Source organism: Polistes dominula, unplaced genomic scaffold (genome assembly GCF_049000335.1).
Source record: "Polistes dominula isolate Pdom_NZ unplaced genomic scaffold, Pdom_raw_medaka scaffold_35, whole genome shotgun sequence".
NCBI classification, from domain to species: Eukaryota; Metazoa; Arthropoda; class Insecta; order Hymenoptera; family Vespidae; genus Polistes; species Polistes dominula.
In genome coordinates this window covers 2,771,823-2,791,455 of record NW_028300968.1, presented here as the reverse complement: position 1 = coordinate 2,791,455, position 19,633 = coordinate 2,771,823, and the positions used below count along the sequence as shown (strand labels likewise).

Sequence of the window (19,633 nt, the reverse complement as noted above, 5' to 3'; positions counted from 1 at the left end):
GTTTCTCTCGCATTATATCTACCAATACTACGAACATATATAATACGTAACGATATATATATATATATATATATATATATATCGCTGACATACATCCGGTCATATTCTGATAATATGGCTGACACTACCGATATATTCAGTAATAGTAAAGTCTTCGTCAATTCTGTTTGTCCCGACACATGGCAAAAGCTTTAATCCAGCCCGCATGCAATCAAACACCCCACTCACCCCTCCATACCACCCCAACTCAACCCCCAAAACCCAACTTCAATTCCCCAACCTCTAATATCTCCTGTTCTCTGGATAGAAATCGAACATTAAGAGAACATTTTGAGAACATTTTAACGCGAAACTGAACAAAACTAAACTTCAATTTCCCTTTTCTCGTTTAATCCGAACATTATCGTATATTCAAAATGAAATACCAAGCTTCTTTCTTTCTTTTTTATATCTAAATTTTTATTTTTATTCAAAACATCATCAATATTAAAGAAATGTTGAATGAATAAAATCATTTCTAATATTTTTTTCCTATTCATTCATTCATTCATCCATCATTTTACCTCATCTTCTTTTTACTTTTTTTTTTATAGAAAGTCATTGAAACGATTTGACCATTGCGTTGAATTATTTTTCTAAAGTCACATCATTCCTTGTATCATAAGAATATTTACATACCAACGTTGGATATGTCCCAACCATTGAAAAGAATTCTTTTCACGAGAATTTTATATCTCATTTGTATAGTACATTTTCCTTGGCAAACTATCTCTTACATATTTTACTTGGTTATTTATCGACCGAAAAATTTGATGAAGGATCTTTCCTTTCCTTTTCTACTTTCCGCAAGGATTCACAATTTTTTCTTTTTTTTTTTTTGAAGTATATGCACAAGTGCAAATCGTAATTTGGAAACTATTTACGATCTCAGTTTCCTCTCTTTTTCTTCTTTATTTCTATAGAAATATTCTTTCATATTTAAATAATAATTATAGAAGTTATTGAAGTAATTGAGATTTGTGAAATAATTAATTTATGTTAATATATTGAATTAATATAAATATTGAAGATATTTAATTTATAGAAAATTAAAATTTAAAATTATAATTATAATTAATACTAATAATAATATTTATAATTAAATATTGAAATAAATATCTTTAATATTTTTGATCGAAATTGATATAGTAATTTTTCTTGTTTTGAGTTTTAAAATTAAGCCCTTTGATGACACGTTTTACCAGCATTTAACTTTTACTTTTTAATCGTAAATTAGAACTAGAAAGAAAAAGAACTAGAAAAGAATGTTGAGAACTTATAAAGGATCGATAATAGTACCCGGTACTTTACTATTACACCGTACTTATCTTTTTCGATTCTCACCGACAAAAAACGGCACCTTCTCGAAACCACAGGATTTCCGTACCTTTCAAACTTCCTGGACAAAAGATCGTTTCTCCTTTTTTTTTCCTTTTTCTTTTCACCATTCCTCTTTCTCTTTCCTTTTCTTTTTCTACTCCTTATTCTTTTCTTCATCTACTTTTTCCTTTTCTATTTCTACTTTTATTTCTTCTCTTTACTCGTATCTGGTCACTTCTTCTAACTTCATTCGTTTTCACGCTGTGAGAAAGAAAGTTCATGGGAATCTCTTTTTGGTCTTTTAAATCTTTTCTTTTGTCATCTATCTGATAAATATTAAAATATTTCGATGCTTTTGACAGATCAATTTTATCGCAAATTAATCCTATTGAAATTTAAATTCTATTGAAGAAAAAATTTAATAAAAAAATTCCAAAATCATAATAGATAATATTTATTTTAAATACATTATTATTATTATTATTTCTATTGGATAAATCAAATAGGTTGGGTGAATCGTTAAAAAATAGAGTAAAACGAACTCGAGTAAAATGAAATGGAACGAATTGAATCCGTTTCACAGTGTGTTCATTAAATCGACTAAACTAAAGGGAAAGCTTTACCCTTTCTCGATCGAATACCCTACTATAATTATCCCCCTTTTCTCTACTATTGTCAAATCATCGTTAATCTTCTTCTCGAGACATAGATTTTACATTACGAGACTGTTCAACTTCTACAACTCGTATTCGGGTATTCTTCGTTAATGATAAGAAACTTTCATTGTTTCTCGTGATATCATTTTCACAAAGACTCGTGTAATCATTTATCGTCTTAATACTAATAATCAAAATAAATTAATGAGTTACGAGAGACGAATATATATTACATAGAAAATAAAAAAATAAAAAAAAAAGAAACACACGAATGATTTTTTTTTATAAATAAAATAACTATTTTAATGAATTGTAAATAAATAAATTCTTGTTTAACATTACAGGATATCGGTGATATTTCGTGTAAAATCGGCAAAGGCAGTCAAAATAACGGATGCAAGTTTACTCAAACGTCTTGGTATCATAGTAATGATATTCAGTGTATTTTTAAGTATTCGTACGTTGGTAGCACCACCGGTTGTCATAGTTGCACGTACAGCGGATGATTTGAAAGCTTACCTTTGTCGAACGGATTGGTGGGATCACAGTTTTACAACGCGTAAGTATCATTAATTAAATGACACAAATAAATCAATGCAACAGATTATTTGCAAAAAAGAAAACTTATGAAATGTAATTAATATTTTTAATCAAAGAAAAATGTGTTGTAAATTACATAATAATAAATCGAAAGGGGTTTGATACAACGTAGGTAATATCAATTTCGAACGTATCAAACCGCTTCCATCATCATTAATAATGCAATAATATTCAAAGCCGTTGGGAAGTAAATTTATGCAACGATACTTGCAAGTATACAAACGTCGAGGTCTTAACGTAAACTCCCTTAAGGATTTATATCAATGCCTTTAATATTTTCTATTTACGTCATTCGTTGTTCTATCAAAGTATAAAATATCGATTTAATTAGCCATTAATGTCAATGATCCTTTTACTCGTAATTTTTATTATCACAAAATTAACCATCTAATGAGAAAATATTTTCCAACTAGATATCGACAACGCGAAACTTTTATTACGGTTCTTTAAAAAGTAAAAAAAAAAAAAGTATCGTTTCTAAATAAAAAAAAAATAAAAATAACTCATCAATAAGAGTATCGTTTATTAAAAAAATTTGTTCTAAATAAAACATCCAAGTATATTGCATAAATATTAATAATTACTTTTTCTTTCTATTTATAATTGCACGAGTATAACTTTTAATTTATTTGACTTAAATATTCGAATTAATATTATATAATAACCAAATTTGTATGTTCCTTGATAATATAACACATAATATAACTATTTTCCATATATAATTGTTTAGAAAGTTAGAAAATTATCGATCATTTAAAACGTATACCCAACTAGATTAGCAACTGCTGTAGAAAGGCTAGTCGAAAAGCCAACACACAAAACATAATGATTAGTAGTCCGGTACACGTAACTAATTAATCTTACAATATCATTTTCTTCTACCAGATTCTGATAGATGTATATATATATACGTGTATATGTATATTATACGTGTAGAAAATGTTTTACGCAGAAAGATCCGACCCGAACGGTTAGCGTATGGTTTAAGTGCTATTAACGATGGGTTACACAAGCGTTACAGCTTATTACACGTGTATCGTTAAGATGAAAACTTTAATGGAAGATCATAAACCTCGTTCCGGTATATTTCACTTGAATATAAACGTACTTCCAATAGATTTTAAAAGAATCGTAAACATTTCACAAAACTTTTCTAACATAAGTTACTTGCAAAAATTTACCCTCCTTCCACCCATTTCTCCTCCTAAAAAATTTCGATTTTTATAGAAACTTCGAAAGTATTAAAAGTTTACATCTTTGATATGTTTTCTTATTTCTACACGTACTATATATATATATATATTTCGATAAATATTATTCTGATAACAATCTTATCGCGAGATAAAATACAAGCCGAGAAATCGAAGTTCAGTGGTGTTTTTATTATTTTTTTCCCAAAATTGATTACTATTTGTTATTCATTTGTAATGCAAAATGCACGATAACAAAAAACAAATAACAAAATAATTTCGAACGATTTAAAATTGTTACCATAATAATCGTACATACAAAATTATACGATTATAAAATATCAGCTGTAAAATATTACTTGGATAATCGAATCTCTGGTAAAAAGTACAATTTGTTATTCATATTAAAAAAAAAAAAAATACCGTTTAAAATTCAAACGATTATATGAAAATAATTTTTATTTATTTTTGTCCTCTGTTTTTTTTTTTTTTCCGATGGAAAAAATTTCCCTAAACGCAAAATTGTTTGAACTTGTAATATTTTTTTCCTATTCTAATCTAATTTTTTACAAGGATACAACTTGTAAAGCAAACATCCGCTTGAAATTTTATGCTCATTTATCAAAACGAAAATTATATTCGTAGAGGAATCATTATCATCATTATCATCATCAGAGGGATGGCCATTTTGCGTTTACCTTTTTTTAAAAAAAAAAGATGCCTCTCTCTTGAAGTAGAAATACTTTACTTATAAAACCTTCCTCTCTCTCTCTCTCTCTCTCTCTCTTTCTCCCTCTCCTATCGTCTTGAGACGAGATCTTGCGAATTTGGTATGATTAACTTTTATCTTGAAAAGGGAAGTGGTCGGAATGATGGGTCGAGGGTCGTTAAAGTTAACCTTCGGAATTATGCATATATCTTTGACGTATTTTCTAATTTAGAAAAAAAAATAAAAATAAAAATAAAAATAGAAAACAAATTCTAGTTTTGAAACTAGTTTATGAAAACTAATCATAAAACATAGAAAAAAAAAAAAGGAAAAGAAAAATTAAAACAAGGAAAAAACAAAATGGGAGTTCATTTAACATAAGAGAAACATCGTGTTTTACTTAATTCGATCGATTAGAAACAATTAAGAGTATGTTAGTTCGATTTTCGAAATAAACTAAAAGAGAGAGAGAGAGAGAAGAGAGAGAAAGAATACTAAAATAAAGAAAGAAAAAAAAAAGAAAAAGAGAAAGAGAGAGATGAGGCGTCAAGACCAGCAAAAGAAGTAATAAATCTTACCGATTTAAGTCTAACCCAGCGTTTGTTCTCTTTCTTTATCTCTCTTTCTCTTTATTCGTGGCAAAAGGGAGATGAAACTAATCGTAAGGAAAAAAAAAACGAAATAAAATAGAAAAAATATAAGAACTTAACCTCTGCCAGTCTTTTAGTAAAAGTCCAAACCCGCATCTGAGGGACTAAATCTCTAAGACTTATCTTCTTCTTTCCCTCCTCCTCCTCCACCTCATTTACTCTTTTTCATCTTTGTTTTATTTTTATTTTCTTCCTAGGAAGAAAAAAATCTAACGGCATTACACACGAGAAAAAATAAAAAAGATTTACAAGAGGGAAGAAAGGAAAGTTAATCGCTCGAAATTTGACACGTATATCGATAGTTTCCTTTTTTTTTTATTATTTTATCCCTAAAACGATAAGAAACGTATATCAAAGATTCGTAGTATAATAAATAAATAGTATATATAACAAATCTTTACGAATTTATAACCTTTCATTCTCGTTTATTTCTTTCGTTTTCTTTTTTTAAGAATAAATTATGAGAAACGCGAGTGACGACAAGTAGAAGAAAAAAGGAAGGCAACACTTGCTTTCGTTATTCTTAAGTCTGGTGATTTTTCTAACGTCTAAACAGAAACAAATAAGGAAAAAAATAAAAAGAAAATAAAGAGTGAGGGTAAAAAAACACAGAGCGTTGTTAACTTATAACTTCGTGCTTTGCTTAAGTAGAAAATAGAGCACGGTCTAAGAGAATTTAAGTTTTACAAAAGCGAGGAAGTCGGCTTACATCAAAGTCAAGCTCAACGTGGGAACGGGAAACTTGCCCAGAGCTATCCGAATCGTTTCGTTTCGTTTCGTGAAAGACTGTGAAAAAGAATGAGAGATAAAAAATGAGAGATTTTTATGTGAGCGTAGTGTACATGTGTGTGAAAAAAGAGTGAACGATTAATTGCAGGAAAGTCACGATAGTGAATTTATCGAAAACGAATTCTTTTTTATTTTTTGTATAAGACAACACGAAGAGAAGATTATTCATTTCTATTGTAAAATTAATACTCGAAATTCGAAAATCATTGAATCGAGATAAAAAAAAAAAGTACAAAAATCAAACAAGTATAAAATTTACTTTTCACACACAGTTCGAATATTTTTTCTACTTTTTTTCAATTTAATTCTGAATCGATCTCGTCAAAACTAATTAATTACAGTTAAATAATTAATTGTAAGAGTGTAAAATAATTGTAAAGCAAAAACTGGTTAGATGAAAAATGTAATTAAAAAAATCTACCTTTCTGTGATCCAATAATTATGTTAATTCAAAGCACCTGTAAATAGGATAGGTACTTGATTTGAAATGAACAATAATTGTTCTTTTAATACTAATTACCTAATTTAAATTCGACCAATACGAAATGCGGTATTATCCGAAATGTTGCCATTGCATATTTAGTTTTTGATTGAAATAACACGACAGACATTAAAGTAAATTTCAAATTAAGGTAATGATCTGTAATAATTTAACATCGATTATTCAATGCTAATTTCGACGAATTGTCAAAGTCTCGTTTTTGATACTAATGTATCATTATTATCATTATACACACACATATTCACTTACGCACAAATATATCGTTCTTGTTATTTATTAAATCTAATTACTCTCTATCTCTATTATTATTTTTTTCTTTTTTTTTTCAGTTGAAGTGATGTTCCTAATTTGGGGTATCAGATTATGCATCGTCGTTAGAAAAACCCCGTCCGAATTTAACGAGAGTCGATTCATATCGATGGCCATTTACAACGAATTTTTGCTATCGGTCTTCCTCAATGTTTCGATGTAAGTTAAACTGTAATTAATTTAATTATTTATCAATAACACAATACCCCCCTCCCCATTTATATAAATTTTTTTTTAAAGTATCTTAAGCTTTGTCAAAATCAAACGAATAATTTAATGAGAAGAATGAAATTTAATTGGAAATAAAATGATTATGATAATTTTTGTAGTATAATATTTAAATGTTCTATATTTTATTAAAAGAATTATAAGTTAATTGCTAAAGTATTTAAATACAATTTCTACTTAAATATTCGAGAATAAATTGAATCAACTATGGCCCACGAGGAAACGTTTTAAATTGAAGAAAATTCTAGTTGCGATTGAATCCGACTATACCAGTAATCCTCACGGCAAGTGTCGTTTTCTCTAAAGTCTATTCAAGTAATTATAAATTTCTCTCGTAAATTTGACAAAGCAAGAAACTAGAAAGGTAGAGAAATCCAATCCAATTGATTTTTCCTACTCTTTTTAAAACTTTTTATTTTATTTCAAGACACGATTAACATTTCTAATTGTTTCTTTTCTGATAAAAATTCACGAATTAATTATCGTTTTTTTCTTTTCTCTTTATCTTTCTACTCCTAGGTTGTTTCTCCAATCACCGGCCAATCCGGATTTATTGTATATCATATTTTTCTGTCACACCCAACTAACCGTCACGCTATTGTTGTGTCTCATATTTGGCAGCAAGGTAAGAACAAAAAATGTTTAAATAATTAATAAAAAAAAAAATAGAAAATATATTTGAAATATTGCATTTAATTTGCTTAAATGATTTTATTTATTCGTTTGCTTTAAACCTAAACTTTTAACTCTTCCTTGTAACATGTTAACATTTAATTTGCCATCAAAGTAAACATAAATTTCAAATATATTCACAAACGAAGTAAACCTAAACGATTAACAAGTTAAATGTTGTGTAGAAGTCTCACTAATTAGGAATGTAAATGTTAATATCTGTTTTATTTTTGCAAAGGCTTATGTGGTATTTCGTGGTTATGGCAAAGAGGATTCAGCTGGTAAACTTACCGGTCCGGCTACCAAATTTATAAGCAAAAGTAGCCGACCACAAGGTACAAGTAATCAGACAAATTCAATATCACTACAGCAAGGTAATTTCACTGAGGAGAGCGACGGTTCTACGGTAAGATATTTTATTTTTCTTTTTTTTTTTTTTTTAACGACCCGCTTCTGTTACTTTATTTCTTTTTTTTTCCTTTCCTTTTTTTCTTTTTCCTTTGCTTTTCTTTTCTTTTCCTTTTTATTAATTCATCTCGAATAGATTTTCTAGTCTTAATGAATATTCATAAAAAAGTTCAAGCGGATAACCGAGTGAGAAAAAGAAAAAATGGACTAAGAGAAAGAGAAAGAAAGATGGATAAGAGAAAAATTCACTCTTCTTAACTAATTTAACTTTTTTCCAACTTGAATCGCCAAAAAATGAGTTCGATGGTAAGGTTAATGAAACTCGATAATAATTATGATTAAATTCCTACTTTGAAAGATTGAATAACAAGGAGGAAAAGTTTCTTCCTCGTCTTTGAAAATCTATGATACCTTTAATAACAAATAACTACAAATTTATTTAATTATTATTTATATACAACAAAACAAAATTGACAAAAATTATTTCGCGCGTTGTTTAAAAATTTCTAATAAAAAGGTACAAACTAATTTTTATCTACGATAGAAATTTGAAATCGATTTTTAAAATATTTCTACGTTTCGTTTAATGTAAAAAATATGAAAGAAATTAGCTAAACCATTTCTTATCTATCTTTCTCTTTTTGTACTTTTATTTTAAATTTGGATAGAAAATTTCGTAGAAAATAAGAAGAAGAAAATTCACGAGGAAAAAAGAAAAAATACGACAAAAGTGGTATTTAAATTTTTAGGAAGAATTTTATCGTCTTATAGCACAATTGGATGTTTTAAAGGAGAAGAACGTGTTATTGGGTAACCATTACCTAGTAAATAAAATTGTAGCTATGCAAGAAGCAGCAAATCGTAATGAAGCTCAAGTATCGACAATTCAAACAATTTCTACAAGCATTAGATTGAACGATCTTAACGGTTCGCGTACTTTCGTGGAAAGCGAAGCCGGCGGTGTATCTTGTGAAAAGGAACACAAACGTGAAGGTAAGAGTTACTTTAAGGTACTCGACAATATCTTCTTACCTTTCCTAAGAATATTTTCCTAAGAATATATTTCGCGAATATATCTTCTTTGGTTAAACACATTTATTTCGAAATATCAAATTCGTTTCGTTTAAATAACTTTTACGTTGAATGTTAGCGATGTTAAAACTTTTTAGAATTTCTATCACGTAACTGGACACTCGGTTTTATTTAATTACTTTTAAATATTTTTTTGAAATGTATACTTTCATATTTCATATTATTTTACTTGTTTTTATTTATATTATATTAGTTTACTTCTATTTAAAAATCACGTGTCAGAACTCCTAACAAATAAATAAAAAAAAAAAAAAACCAGAAAAAGATGGGAAAAGAAAACATAGAAAATACTAAAATAAATTTTCTCGTGGTTTATAAAAAAAAAAAGGTATGGAACAACATGAGAAAAAGTGTCAAGCGTGTATCGAGAAAAATGGTTTACGAAGTAAGGATCAACATCGTAATAGTTATCCTAGCAGTAGCAGTAGTACGAGTATACGAAAAGGTGAACATTCGGATTTGAGAGAAACCGATAAAGAAGTTCACGTTAGCAGCAACGATGGTAAAAACGATGTAGGAGTTTCTACGTCCTCGAAACTAATCGTCACCAGCGAGGATATAGCCACGGAAACGAACCCCGAGCCGAACGGAAAAGAACATGATGCAAAAGATAAGTCCAAGAGCAAATCCGGTCACGCCAGGACCCATGCCATTGTAATCAACCTCGATGATAAGAGCAGATTCTCAGAAGAGGTCACCGTCTAAAGGTCCATCGAGATAACCTTCGGACCCTTCTCTTTTTAACTTTACTTTATTTTATTTATTTTCCTTCACGACGAATTAAATAATATAATACGAATTTTTTTTAATATCCAAATTCTTTCTTTTTCGTGATGTTTTCATTTAAATACGTTTCCTTTCGATTGCTTTTTTATTTATTTATTTTTATTTTTATTTTTAACCCTAGCATACTTCGCAATTTGTTCAATAACGGAATATCTTCAGTGGATTGGCCTAACACAGTGAGTATGATTATAAAGATAATTTTTTATTTGAAAAATTGAACGAAATATGCAAGTCAATATTTATTTTAACAGCGAGTATATGAGAATTGAAAAATATTTCAATAAGATTTGCTCTTTGTGAGAAAAGGTTGAAATAATAATAAAAAAAAAAATAAATAAATAAAAAATTGACACGCTTAAATTTCGCAAAAAAAACTCGCCTAAAAACATGTAAATACGTTTTGCGACAACGCGTACGTTTACGCGTGCTCTAAAGTCTTGCCGTAAATAATAAGCTAATAACAATTGTAAATATCCTAAATATCTATTATATAAATATATAAATATAATTATATAAATGTAATAATATATAATTTATTATATATTTAACGATCAAAAAAAAATTCAAATAAAATAAAATAGGAAATGAAACCAATTTCATATACGTAAAAATATGCGAATTCAAAACGAAATTTGTTCTAAACAGTTAAAAAAAAAAAAAAGAAAACGGACTCGAGTTATATAAAAAAAAAAAAGAAAGGAATATCGATTTCAGTCCGTTCTGCCATATCATTTTTTTGTAAATATTTTGTAAATAAAAAAAAAAGAAAAGAAAAAGAAACTCGAATATCATCGCAAAAACTAATTAAAGTTAATTATGTTTTATCTAAACATTCGCAGACACTATGCGTGTCAAATTACTTTACGAAAATGAAGAATAGTTTATAAATATATCGATATGAAAACATAATTCATGGTTTCATAAAATGAACAAAATTTAGATTACCAATAAACGAAGAATTCATTAGTCGAATCAAACGACAATCAATTTCGTTTACCACATTTTTTAATTCGCAACGGATTTCGATTCATGCGCTAGTTGATAATTTAATTAACAAAAATATACAAATATTTATAACTCTCGAATTAAAAGTTTGACCATTTTAAAGAACCAAAAATCATGTTGGACGTTGTTTACCGCGATCAAATATTGAAATAATCGAATTTGTTTAATTATTAATTTTATCCTTTCAGATTTTTCTTTTATGTAATTTTAAATAATATACACATACGATAATAGAAACACTGATTGTAGAGTCCTATAAAAAAAATTAAAAAAGAAAAAAAGAACAAAATCGAAACTGAAAAATCGGTCTACACGAATAATAAGAAAAAATAAAATAAAATAAAAAATAAACGAACAAGAATGTTCTTATAATTGTCGAACGAGAAGACGCGTTCTATTGTTAAAAAACGAAAAGAAGAAAAAAAAAGAAATAATAATTCATTAAGATAGAAATAACAGTGCAGTAATTCTTAATTAAAGAAAAAAAAAATAAAAAACAAGGGGATTATTTCTAATATCCACCGTTAATATTTGATGCTGCGTCAACGTATGATATGTATATCTTAGAAAAAAAAATATCAGTAGTGATTTAAGGATTGAGATAAGAAAATAATTACATTAAATAAATCAAGAAATAAATAAAAATATGCGAACATTCGTAAGGAGCTACCGTTTCGATCTCCGAGATCCTTGATTTTCTGCACCTTACTAGAAAGCACGAAAACCTCTCCCGCCCTCCTCCCCACATCGAATTTAAATATCACTTCAAATGATATCGAACTATATAATATTTCTAACGATCGGGATTATATTCTTGCAATTACGTTCAAAAATCTAACGTTATTGTAATATGTCGTTGTTATTTATTGTAAATAAATAAATACATGTGCACATGAGTCATCAAAGTCAAGGAGTCATAGAAATATTTGAAGATGTTTTTCTTTTTTGTTACTTTTTTTATTAAACAAAAACAAAGTGTCTTGAAAATTTTTTTATTCCTGTAACGACAAAAATAAACAAAACGAAAAAACTTTTACGTCGAATATTTTCATAACAAAGTTGTGACTAATGTTTACATCTCTAAATAGATCAGAACGTAATGGAACGAACTATACTGGGTTTAAAAGTTATTGCGCAATTTAGAAAATGTTATCAAATAATAATATTTAAAACGTATTCTCATACTTTTATGACTCATTACAAATGATGAACATACACACTCGCCGGACTGGTTCCTTTTTCAGACCATAATGTAAAATGAATGTCTTTCGATGTATGGTGTGTGTTCCACGTATCTATAAATACGTAATTACATACTTACATATATTAGAAGATTAGAGATTATGCGAGTACGAAAGTAATTCAATTGTTTCTGTTTTAAATTCAAAAAAAAAAAAAATAATAATTTGTTTTCAAAAAATCTTGATTTATGTTTAACCTATGTGATTGAATAAAATAAAAAAAAATAAAATAAAAGAAAAAAAAATAAGGATGAACGACGAAGTATAAAAATTGTCTTCATGTTTTTTTCTATCTATCGAACACACCTTTCTCTACCTCCTATATACTTCCTTTTAATACTATAATTAATATCAATTAAATAATTTAATTATATGCATAACAGATAAATAACAGAATATTAAATTCATGTAAAATATGAAAGTTTCTGACCGTGTTTAAGGATCAATGAACCTAGGTATAACTAAAAGGATATAGATATTTAACGAGACATGCCTGACATAACCCAACACGAACATTTTGCAACAGGTGTACGCATATGTCACGAGTTCCATCAGAACTAATTATTAACACATTGTATATGTGGTATTTCTTGTTTGATCTAATCTACGAACACGTGGGATATTTTCGATTTCTCTATTAAATCGAATAAGATTTTTACATTACTTTTTATATAACATATTTAAAAATTTCAATTCTATTTTACAAAATATTTTTCTGTGTAAAATAAATTTATATTTCATGACATGATATATGTTAAAAATTTGTCTTGCAGATTATTGAAGATATATAAAAATAAATTAAGTATTTTTCATACAATGTGTTAATTAATTTTAGAGAATCCCCCATCCCAATGATCTAATTGAAACTAATTTTCAAATCTTTGATTTTTAACCAGATTTAATAAAAAAGGTAAAAATAAATCAGTCATTTTATTCTCGACAATTTCGAGGTCGAACGTAAAGTGAACGTTGCATATGTGAATACGTGTGGAATTTGCCTGAATACACGTGTTGCAATACATCGACAAAGTTCAAGATACAGGTTAAAATTGCAGCTACATAATATTAACCCTATTCCTACGACTTTGCCCGTCAACATTCTCGTTAAAGAACAAATTTACGATTACGATATTGTAATTACCTGTACCCTATTATAATTCTTAACACGTTGTTCCTGCACCAACAATTCTTAAGCTCGTATACTTTTCACCGTATGACTTTATTTTCACAAAGTTATACCTTACTCTATTTCCTATGTCTACTCTCTCTTCAGGATTTCCGCTTGAAGATACTCTTTCAAGAAAATGATCTTTACAAAACTACTCTCGGTACGTGGTTATGATACACAGTAATGTATACAAGGTGTCCGAGTTTTTTTCCTAACCATACTGTATCAGTATACTATATTCTATACGACAAAATAAGAACAAAAGTATTCTATAAAAAATAGACCATTTAAAATTGGTATAATTTCAATTTAAAATATTCACGTTTAATTCAACAAGAATTATATTTATATTTCCAAACGATCACGATTATCTTTCTTATGCTTATTTATGACTTGCGAAATAAAATCGATCGAAATACCTAAAGTATTATTAAATAAAAAATTATTCAAACATTTTTTACGCGTATGAGCTATTGTAAAAGAATATCAACAGAAAATTTCCTATCAGAATAGTTGAATACGCTGACACATTTGACCAGGAAAATCTCAGACACCCTATATGTCTCATAATATAAGGTAGCATGTGTATTATACCGGATACATAAAACTTTACGTAAAATCTTTATAACGTCACAGAGATGAGTATTATACTTGATATATCTATATAATTTTACGATATACACTAACGGCTAAAAGTTTGAAGTCACTAGGTAAAATAAAAGAAAAAACAAACAAAATATTTAAAAGAAAAATTTAAATACTTTTTTTTTTTTAAATAGATTGTATACACCACTGTGATAATTAAATAAAAATTTTTCAGTATAGAACAAATTAATTTATTGACGTATCAGGTAATGAGATCGGTAAGACAATAGATGAAATTTTAGAACCTAACAGTTAGGTATTATTCTATTGTGAAATATCTTTTGTATTAGCCAAGAACGATATTGGAGATTCTGATGATGAACCGTAATATGGAACCGGATAGTTTCATGAATCGAAATTAAAACTATAATTTCAAACTTTTAACTGGAAGTGTATATGTGCGTAAGTATATAGAGAAATATGTGTGATATAAATGTACTACCTTACTGTGACGTTAAACTGTGACGTTAAAAATATTCTGAAAAAGCCAGTAAAAGGTAAGGAATATAAAACAGCATCCGTATTATCTCATAGCCACGATTATTCTCAACTGTTCCTTTTAAAACCTATTCCACAATACACGACCGACGATTTTTAATCATTAAGTCCGACAAATGATTTCCATGTTCTTTTCCCTAGAGCTTTTCGACTCTTCAAAGAAAACTACCATTGTTCTTACCTTTCTTGAAAAGTTTCAAGTAAACTCGTCTCAAAAGAATACTTTCTAAAACCAAGGCCATCACGTGGATAAAAGTCTAGAAGAAGATACAAGATTTCTTTGATACATTTACACAAATATTTAAAGTTAAATTTGTTACAGAAATTTAAATAATAATATTTCATATTTAGTTTTTGTGCGTGCCATCAGAAATGCCTTTATACATATATAATTTTAAAAATAGCTATTATAGAAGCTCAAGTGGAAGAAAATCAAAATGAGTAGATGAAAAATCCAACGATGATCACCTGTAACAAAAAGCAAAACTACATTAATCATACAATCAATTGATAAAATAGCCTAACATATAAATCGTCCAATTTGCAGATGCACTTTTCAACTGAATTCTTTATTTACTTTTATCAAATAACTATTTAATGTTGTAATAAAATTAAATTTAAACGCGTGATTTTACATTTACAAAAAAAAACAAAAAATAAAAAAGAAAAAGTACAAATATTAAGTTACTAGAGAAAATAATACCCATTAAATATTATGACTAATACTTTTAAACTGAATTATATAGAAAGGAAAAAATTACAAATTTAATACAATACGATCAGAGTTACAAATCTTAAGGACAAAACAGGAAAGAGAGATTACTTTAATATTAAAAAAACGATAATTAGGCTACAAAATGTAATAATAAGGGAATTTAAATTTTTTGACTCGAAATAACTAAATAAATATGCATCTTTGTGACGATTAGACACGAATTTTGTGTCCCAAGGAGATGGAATGATCCATCATCTCCAATTACAACTACAAATTAATGACGAGCAAAAAAGTAATACAATAAAATATAAAATATGACCAAAGAGCCATTCTCTAAAGGTACAAACTTGCTGTTGAACCTTTGAAAATAACTCAATAGCCTGTAGTTGCCCTCTTGAGCCACAATTAAGTGGGGGCCTCTTCGGCATTAAGCCTCTTCTTTCTTCATTCCATGAAAACTGCATTTGGACATTTTCTACGTACGAGCAAGATAAGATCTTTCATACTAATTTTGCAAATAAACTAGTATTTTGTTATGATTCTAATTCTCAATAATTACAAAATTAATTTATAATTCGCGTTCACTTTTCTACCTCGTGGACCATCAATGAACTTAGAGTTCATTGACCATACACAAGAACATTTAATCGAATGTCCAAGCAGATAATGATTTCCCTCGATGACCTAATAGCACTTCGCACTTTTAACGTCGAGTAATAAAATGGAATTGAAAAAAAGTGCAATAAATGTAATGCATTTTCTTGCAATACTTTGTTATATTTAATTAAATCAAACATTTCCAGCTGTAAGACGAAATCGCGATGGTGCGTAGTGCTAGTCCTGAAATACTTAAAACTAAGTATCAAATGCATCAAAGAATTTGCGAATTTGATTCGACTCTATCTCGTTCGAGATAAAATCGAAGTAGAAATGAATCTTTCAAATGGTTGCAAATACCTTTGAATCATGATACATAAGAAAGATCACAGAATAGTTACAAAATAAATTACCAAATCAAGCATAATAGGATGAGATGATAAAATTTTGTAACAATTCTGTATAAACCAGGAGGCGGAATTTCCACTCCGGAGTGGAAGCAAGAAGTCTAATGCCTTTCCTGGATCCTACCTACTTAAAATTAAAGTTTTCACATTCATTCAAAGAAGTATGCTACCTGCCTGCCTATTACCCATATTTTTACCCATTTTAAGAAAAAACATACATACCCACCCACTCACTCCACGGTTCTCACACATACCACCAGGGTGCAAAAGCCTAAACTAGAGAGCATGCCCCGGGGCACCTCCGACACCCTAGTTCAACCACGTTTTCTAAACTTATATGCTAATGGGTATACGTACGTATTTTGCTGTAATCGTCTGCCAAGGCTAGTAATTATTGCATAAATAATTAAAGCAAAAATACAAGTATATACTAGTATATATGCATACTAGTTATATACAAGTATATCAAAGTTTCCACAAATAAATCCAGTAACTCTACTATGCAAACGAGATTATCAAAAAAATTAGAAATATTTAATATAAATATAAGAATACAGAAACGTGATATGAGGAAGTAGTGCTTTAAATATTTAATAATGTATTAAATGAATAAAAAATATCGCGAAACGATGTACAATACACACTACCTAATACGCACACACAGGTGTAAAGTACATCGTGCAATCACTAGCACAATAACAGCCGCCAATAGGGAAAAAAACTAAAACTAAACCCACTCTAACTGTTTCTCACCCATCCGTGTAACACCTGGGCACACGCATAGATGAGAACGCAGAAAGTATGGGGGGGAGAAACGGGAGATTAGTATATTAGAAGCTGAAAATCCTGATCTAAAAAATATGATTAAGACATAAACACATAAATACATTTGTATAAAAATTCATCTAAGCGACTAAGGACTCTACAAGTCATTTGGTGAATAATGACTTAAACAAGCGAATGAAAAAAAAAGTTACCCCATATGAAACAATTATAGTTTCGAGGTAAGGATGTATTAAAAGACTCTACAATAATGATGGATATTTTTTGCAAACCTCGGACGACTCCTTTCATTAAGTTGGCTGTTCTAATTAAAGAACTGGGCTTTGAGCCGCCACTCAACTGCCAAAGTCTATCCGTCGCGAATGAGTTTGTCTTCTTGCTCATTTATTTAAAATATCAAAGTATTGATATATCAAAATTAATTTCGATTAGATAAACTATGTACGAAGAAATGCATGTAAGACATTTATTACATGCTTTTAACACGTAATAAAAAAGAGAGTGCATTTATTAATTGCATTATGAATTAAATGAATTTAACCGATGAGACAAGAAAACCTATCCTGAACTAATAATAAAACATACAATAAAACATACAATTTTCATGAGTATCTCCTAAAAAGGAATTACTCATGTGCTCGTCAATAATTTATTTAAATAATTACAACCAGTAACTCGTGCCGATTTGGATCTTTCATCCTCGGCATGATTGAGCACTGGAGGGACTTTAAATAAAAACTCACGGTTTAAGAAGTTCTGCGATGGCTCCAAAACACTCCTACTTTGCAGGAAGTATTGTAGTCTGACTATGGAAGACGATACTTGATTTGCCATTGAAGAAGATCTATCGAAGATCCATCGAAGAATTCATCCAAAATCTTTGAAAGGAAGAGAATCCATGCTTATATCTGCAAAATAAAATAGAACAAAACGATAAGTTATCTGGAATATTACCCAAAATCATATGAAATAAAATTGAATACTTACAATGCATTCCAAGAAGATGCAGCTCCATTGCACCTCCTTGCACGAGGTGATGCACCTCGCGTGAATCTAATAACGTGGTATGAACGAAAATAAGAAACTATAGATGAGTTTCTTATCGCGAAACCGAAATTTTATTATACGACGAACAACACTGACTCTAATTCGCGTTTGATTTTAATTTATTACTCGCCCGATCACTAATTCTACAACTAATTCAAAGACTGCATTGCACGCAGTTTGATGATACCACCATAAACACTGCACATATTGCTTCGCTCACTATAGCAATCTGAAACTGAAATAAAAAACAATACTATTAATATCATTACTATTACAAAAAATCATTAAAATTTTTAAGGAATTATTTAATAAAAAAATATACTCACTTTAAATCTTTATTGATGAATGCACAATGGGTCTCCTATCCTTAGGATGACGATGACAATGCACAAATAATGACTATAAAACTGCATTATACATGCAATTAATTCAATTAACACTAGATTTATGAACTGAGCAAATTTGATTCATTTCAAACTTTTTTTCTACATATATATAATAGAAATATTATTATTTTTTAAATATATGTTAATTTTTAATACTGTAATGAAATATACATAAATATTAATTCCTCTCCTCTACCCACTTATTCATTTAAAAAATGTTTGTAGATTTTTAAAAAATAGTGAACAAATCTAGTGTTAAACGAATTTCTAAATGAATTTAATTAATAAAATGTGAATACCATTTCAACGATGATCTGAAACACAAATGAAAACAAAATTATATAAATCTTTGTTATATAAAAATAACTATAATTATTGAGAAAACGTTTAATAGAAAAATATACTCACTGTGATGGATGCAGGATGAATGCAGGATGGGTATCCTACCCTTAGGATGACGATGAGCACATGTTTAAACTTAATAAAAGAAACTTGCGAGTTTCTTAACCGAGCAAACGAAATTTTAACATGCGACGATCAACACTGAATCTACTTGTCGACTTTTTTATATTTTATTTTAACACGATGCAACACACGAGAACCTCATTGCCTACGCGCTCGATTGCAATGATTTTCTGAAACAGAAAAAGAAAAAGAACAATTAAGATCATTGTTGTAATAAAAATCAATTGAAATTATCATAGAAATGTTTGATAGTAAAATGTACTTACTTTTAGTCTTCGTTGATGATTGCAGGATGGGTATCCTACCCTTAGGATGACGATGTATAAAATAAAATTAAATAAAAAGTCTGAAAAGCTGAAACATACTAAAGACTATATTACAATATTTCCTGTAAATCATTTCTGAAGGCAGAGCACACATTAAAACCATTGAATATTTAATCAGAAATATTCAATGGTAAATATAAAGTATAAAAATTTTGTATCAAAGTATACCAAAAATGTAATGTTAGTAAAAATGTTAATTAAAAATCTTTAAAGTTGTCTAAATAAAACAATAATTGTTTCAGCAAACTCAATAAAGAGTAACATAAAAAATAAACCAATTCTTATACCATTCTATGCAATGAAAAACTTTTTAAACTATTAAAATCAAAACGATAACGTTAGAAATAAAATTATTAGATAATTTAATACGTCTCATTTTCGTTTATGTTGTCTCGTTGAA

General features: G+C 28.4%; 1 protein-coding gene across 6 annotated transcripts in view; it reads left to right on the top strand.

Moving 5' to 3' along the window:
• LOC107070049 (metabotropic glycine receptor) overlaps positions 1 to 12,467 on the top strand; it is a 146,136-nt gene extending 133,669 nt beyond the window's left edge. For all 6 annotated transcript variants that reach the window (XM_015327887.2, XM_089173199.1, XM_089173197.1 and 3 more), the window contains 6 exons: positions 2,360 to 2,574; positions 6,785 to 6,923; positions 7,512 to 7,617; positions 7,903 to 8,070; positions 8,822 to 9,065; positions 9,493 to 12,467. In XM_015327887.2, the coding sequence (XP_015183373.2) occupies positions 2,360 to 2,574; positions 6,785 to 6,923; positions 7,512 to 7,617; positions 7,903 to 8,070; positions 8,822 to 9,065; positions 9,493 to 9,869 (1,249 nt within the window). In that variant the 3' untranslated portion in view covers positions 9,870 to 12,467. The remainder of the gene's footprint in view (positions 1 to 2,359; positions 2,575 to 6,784; positions 6,924 to 7,511; positions 7,618 to 7,902; positions 8,071 to 8,821; positions 9,066 to 9,492) is intronic.
• The last annotated feature ends 7,166 nt before the right edge of the window (positions 12,468 to 19,633 follow it).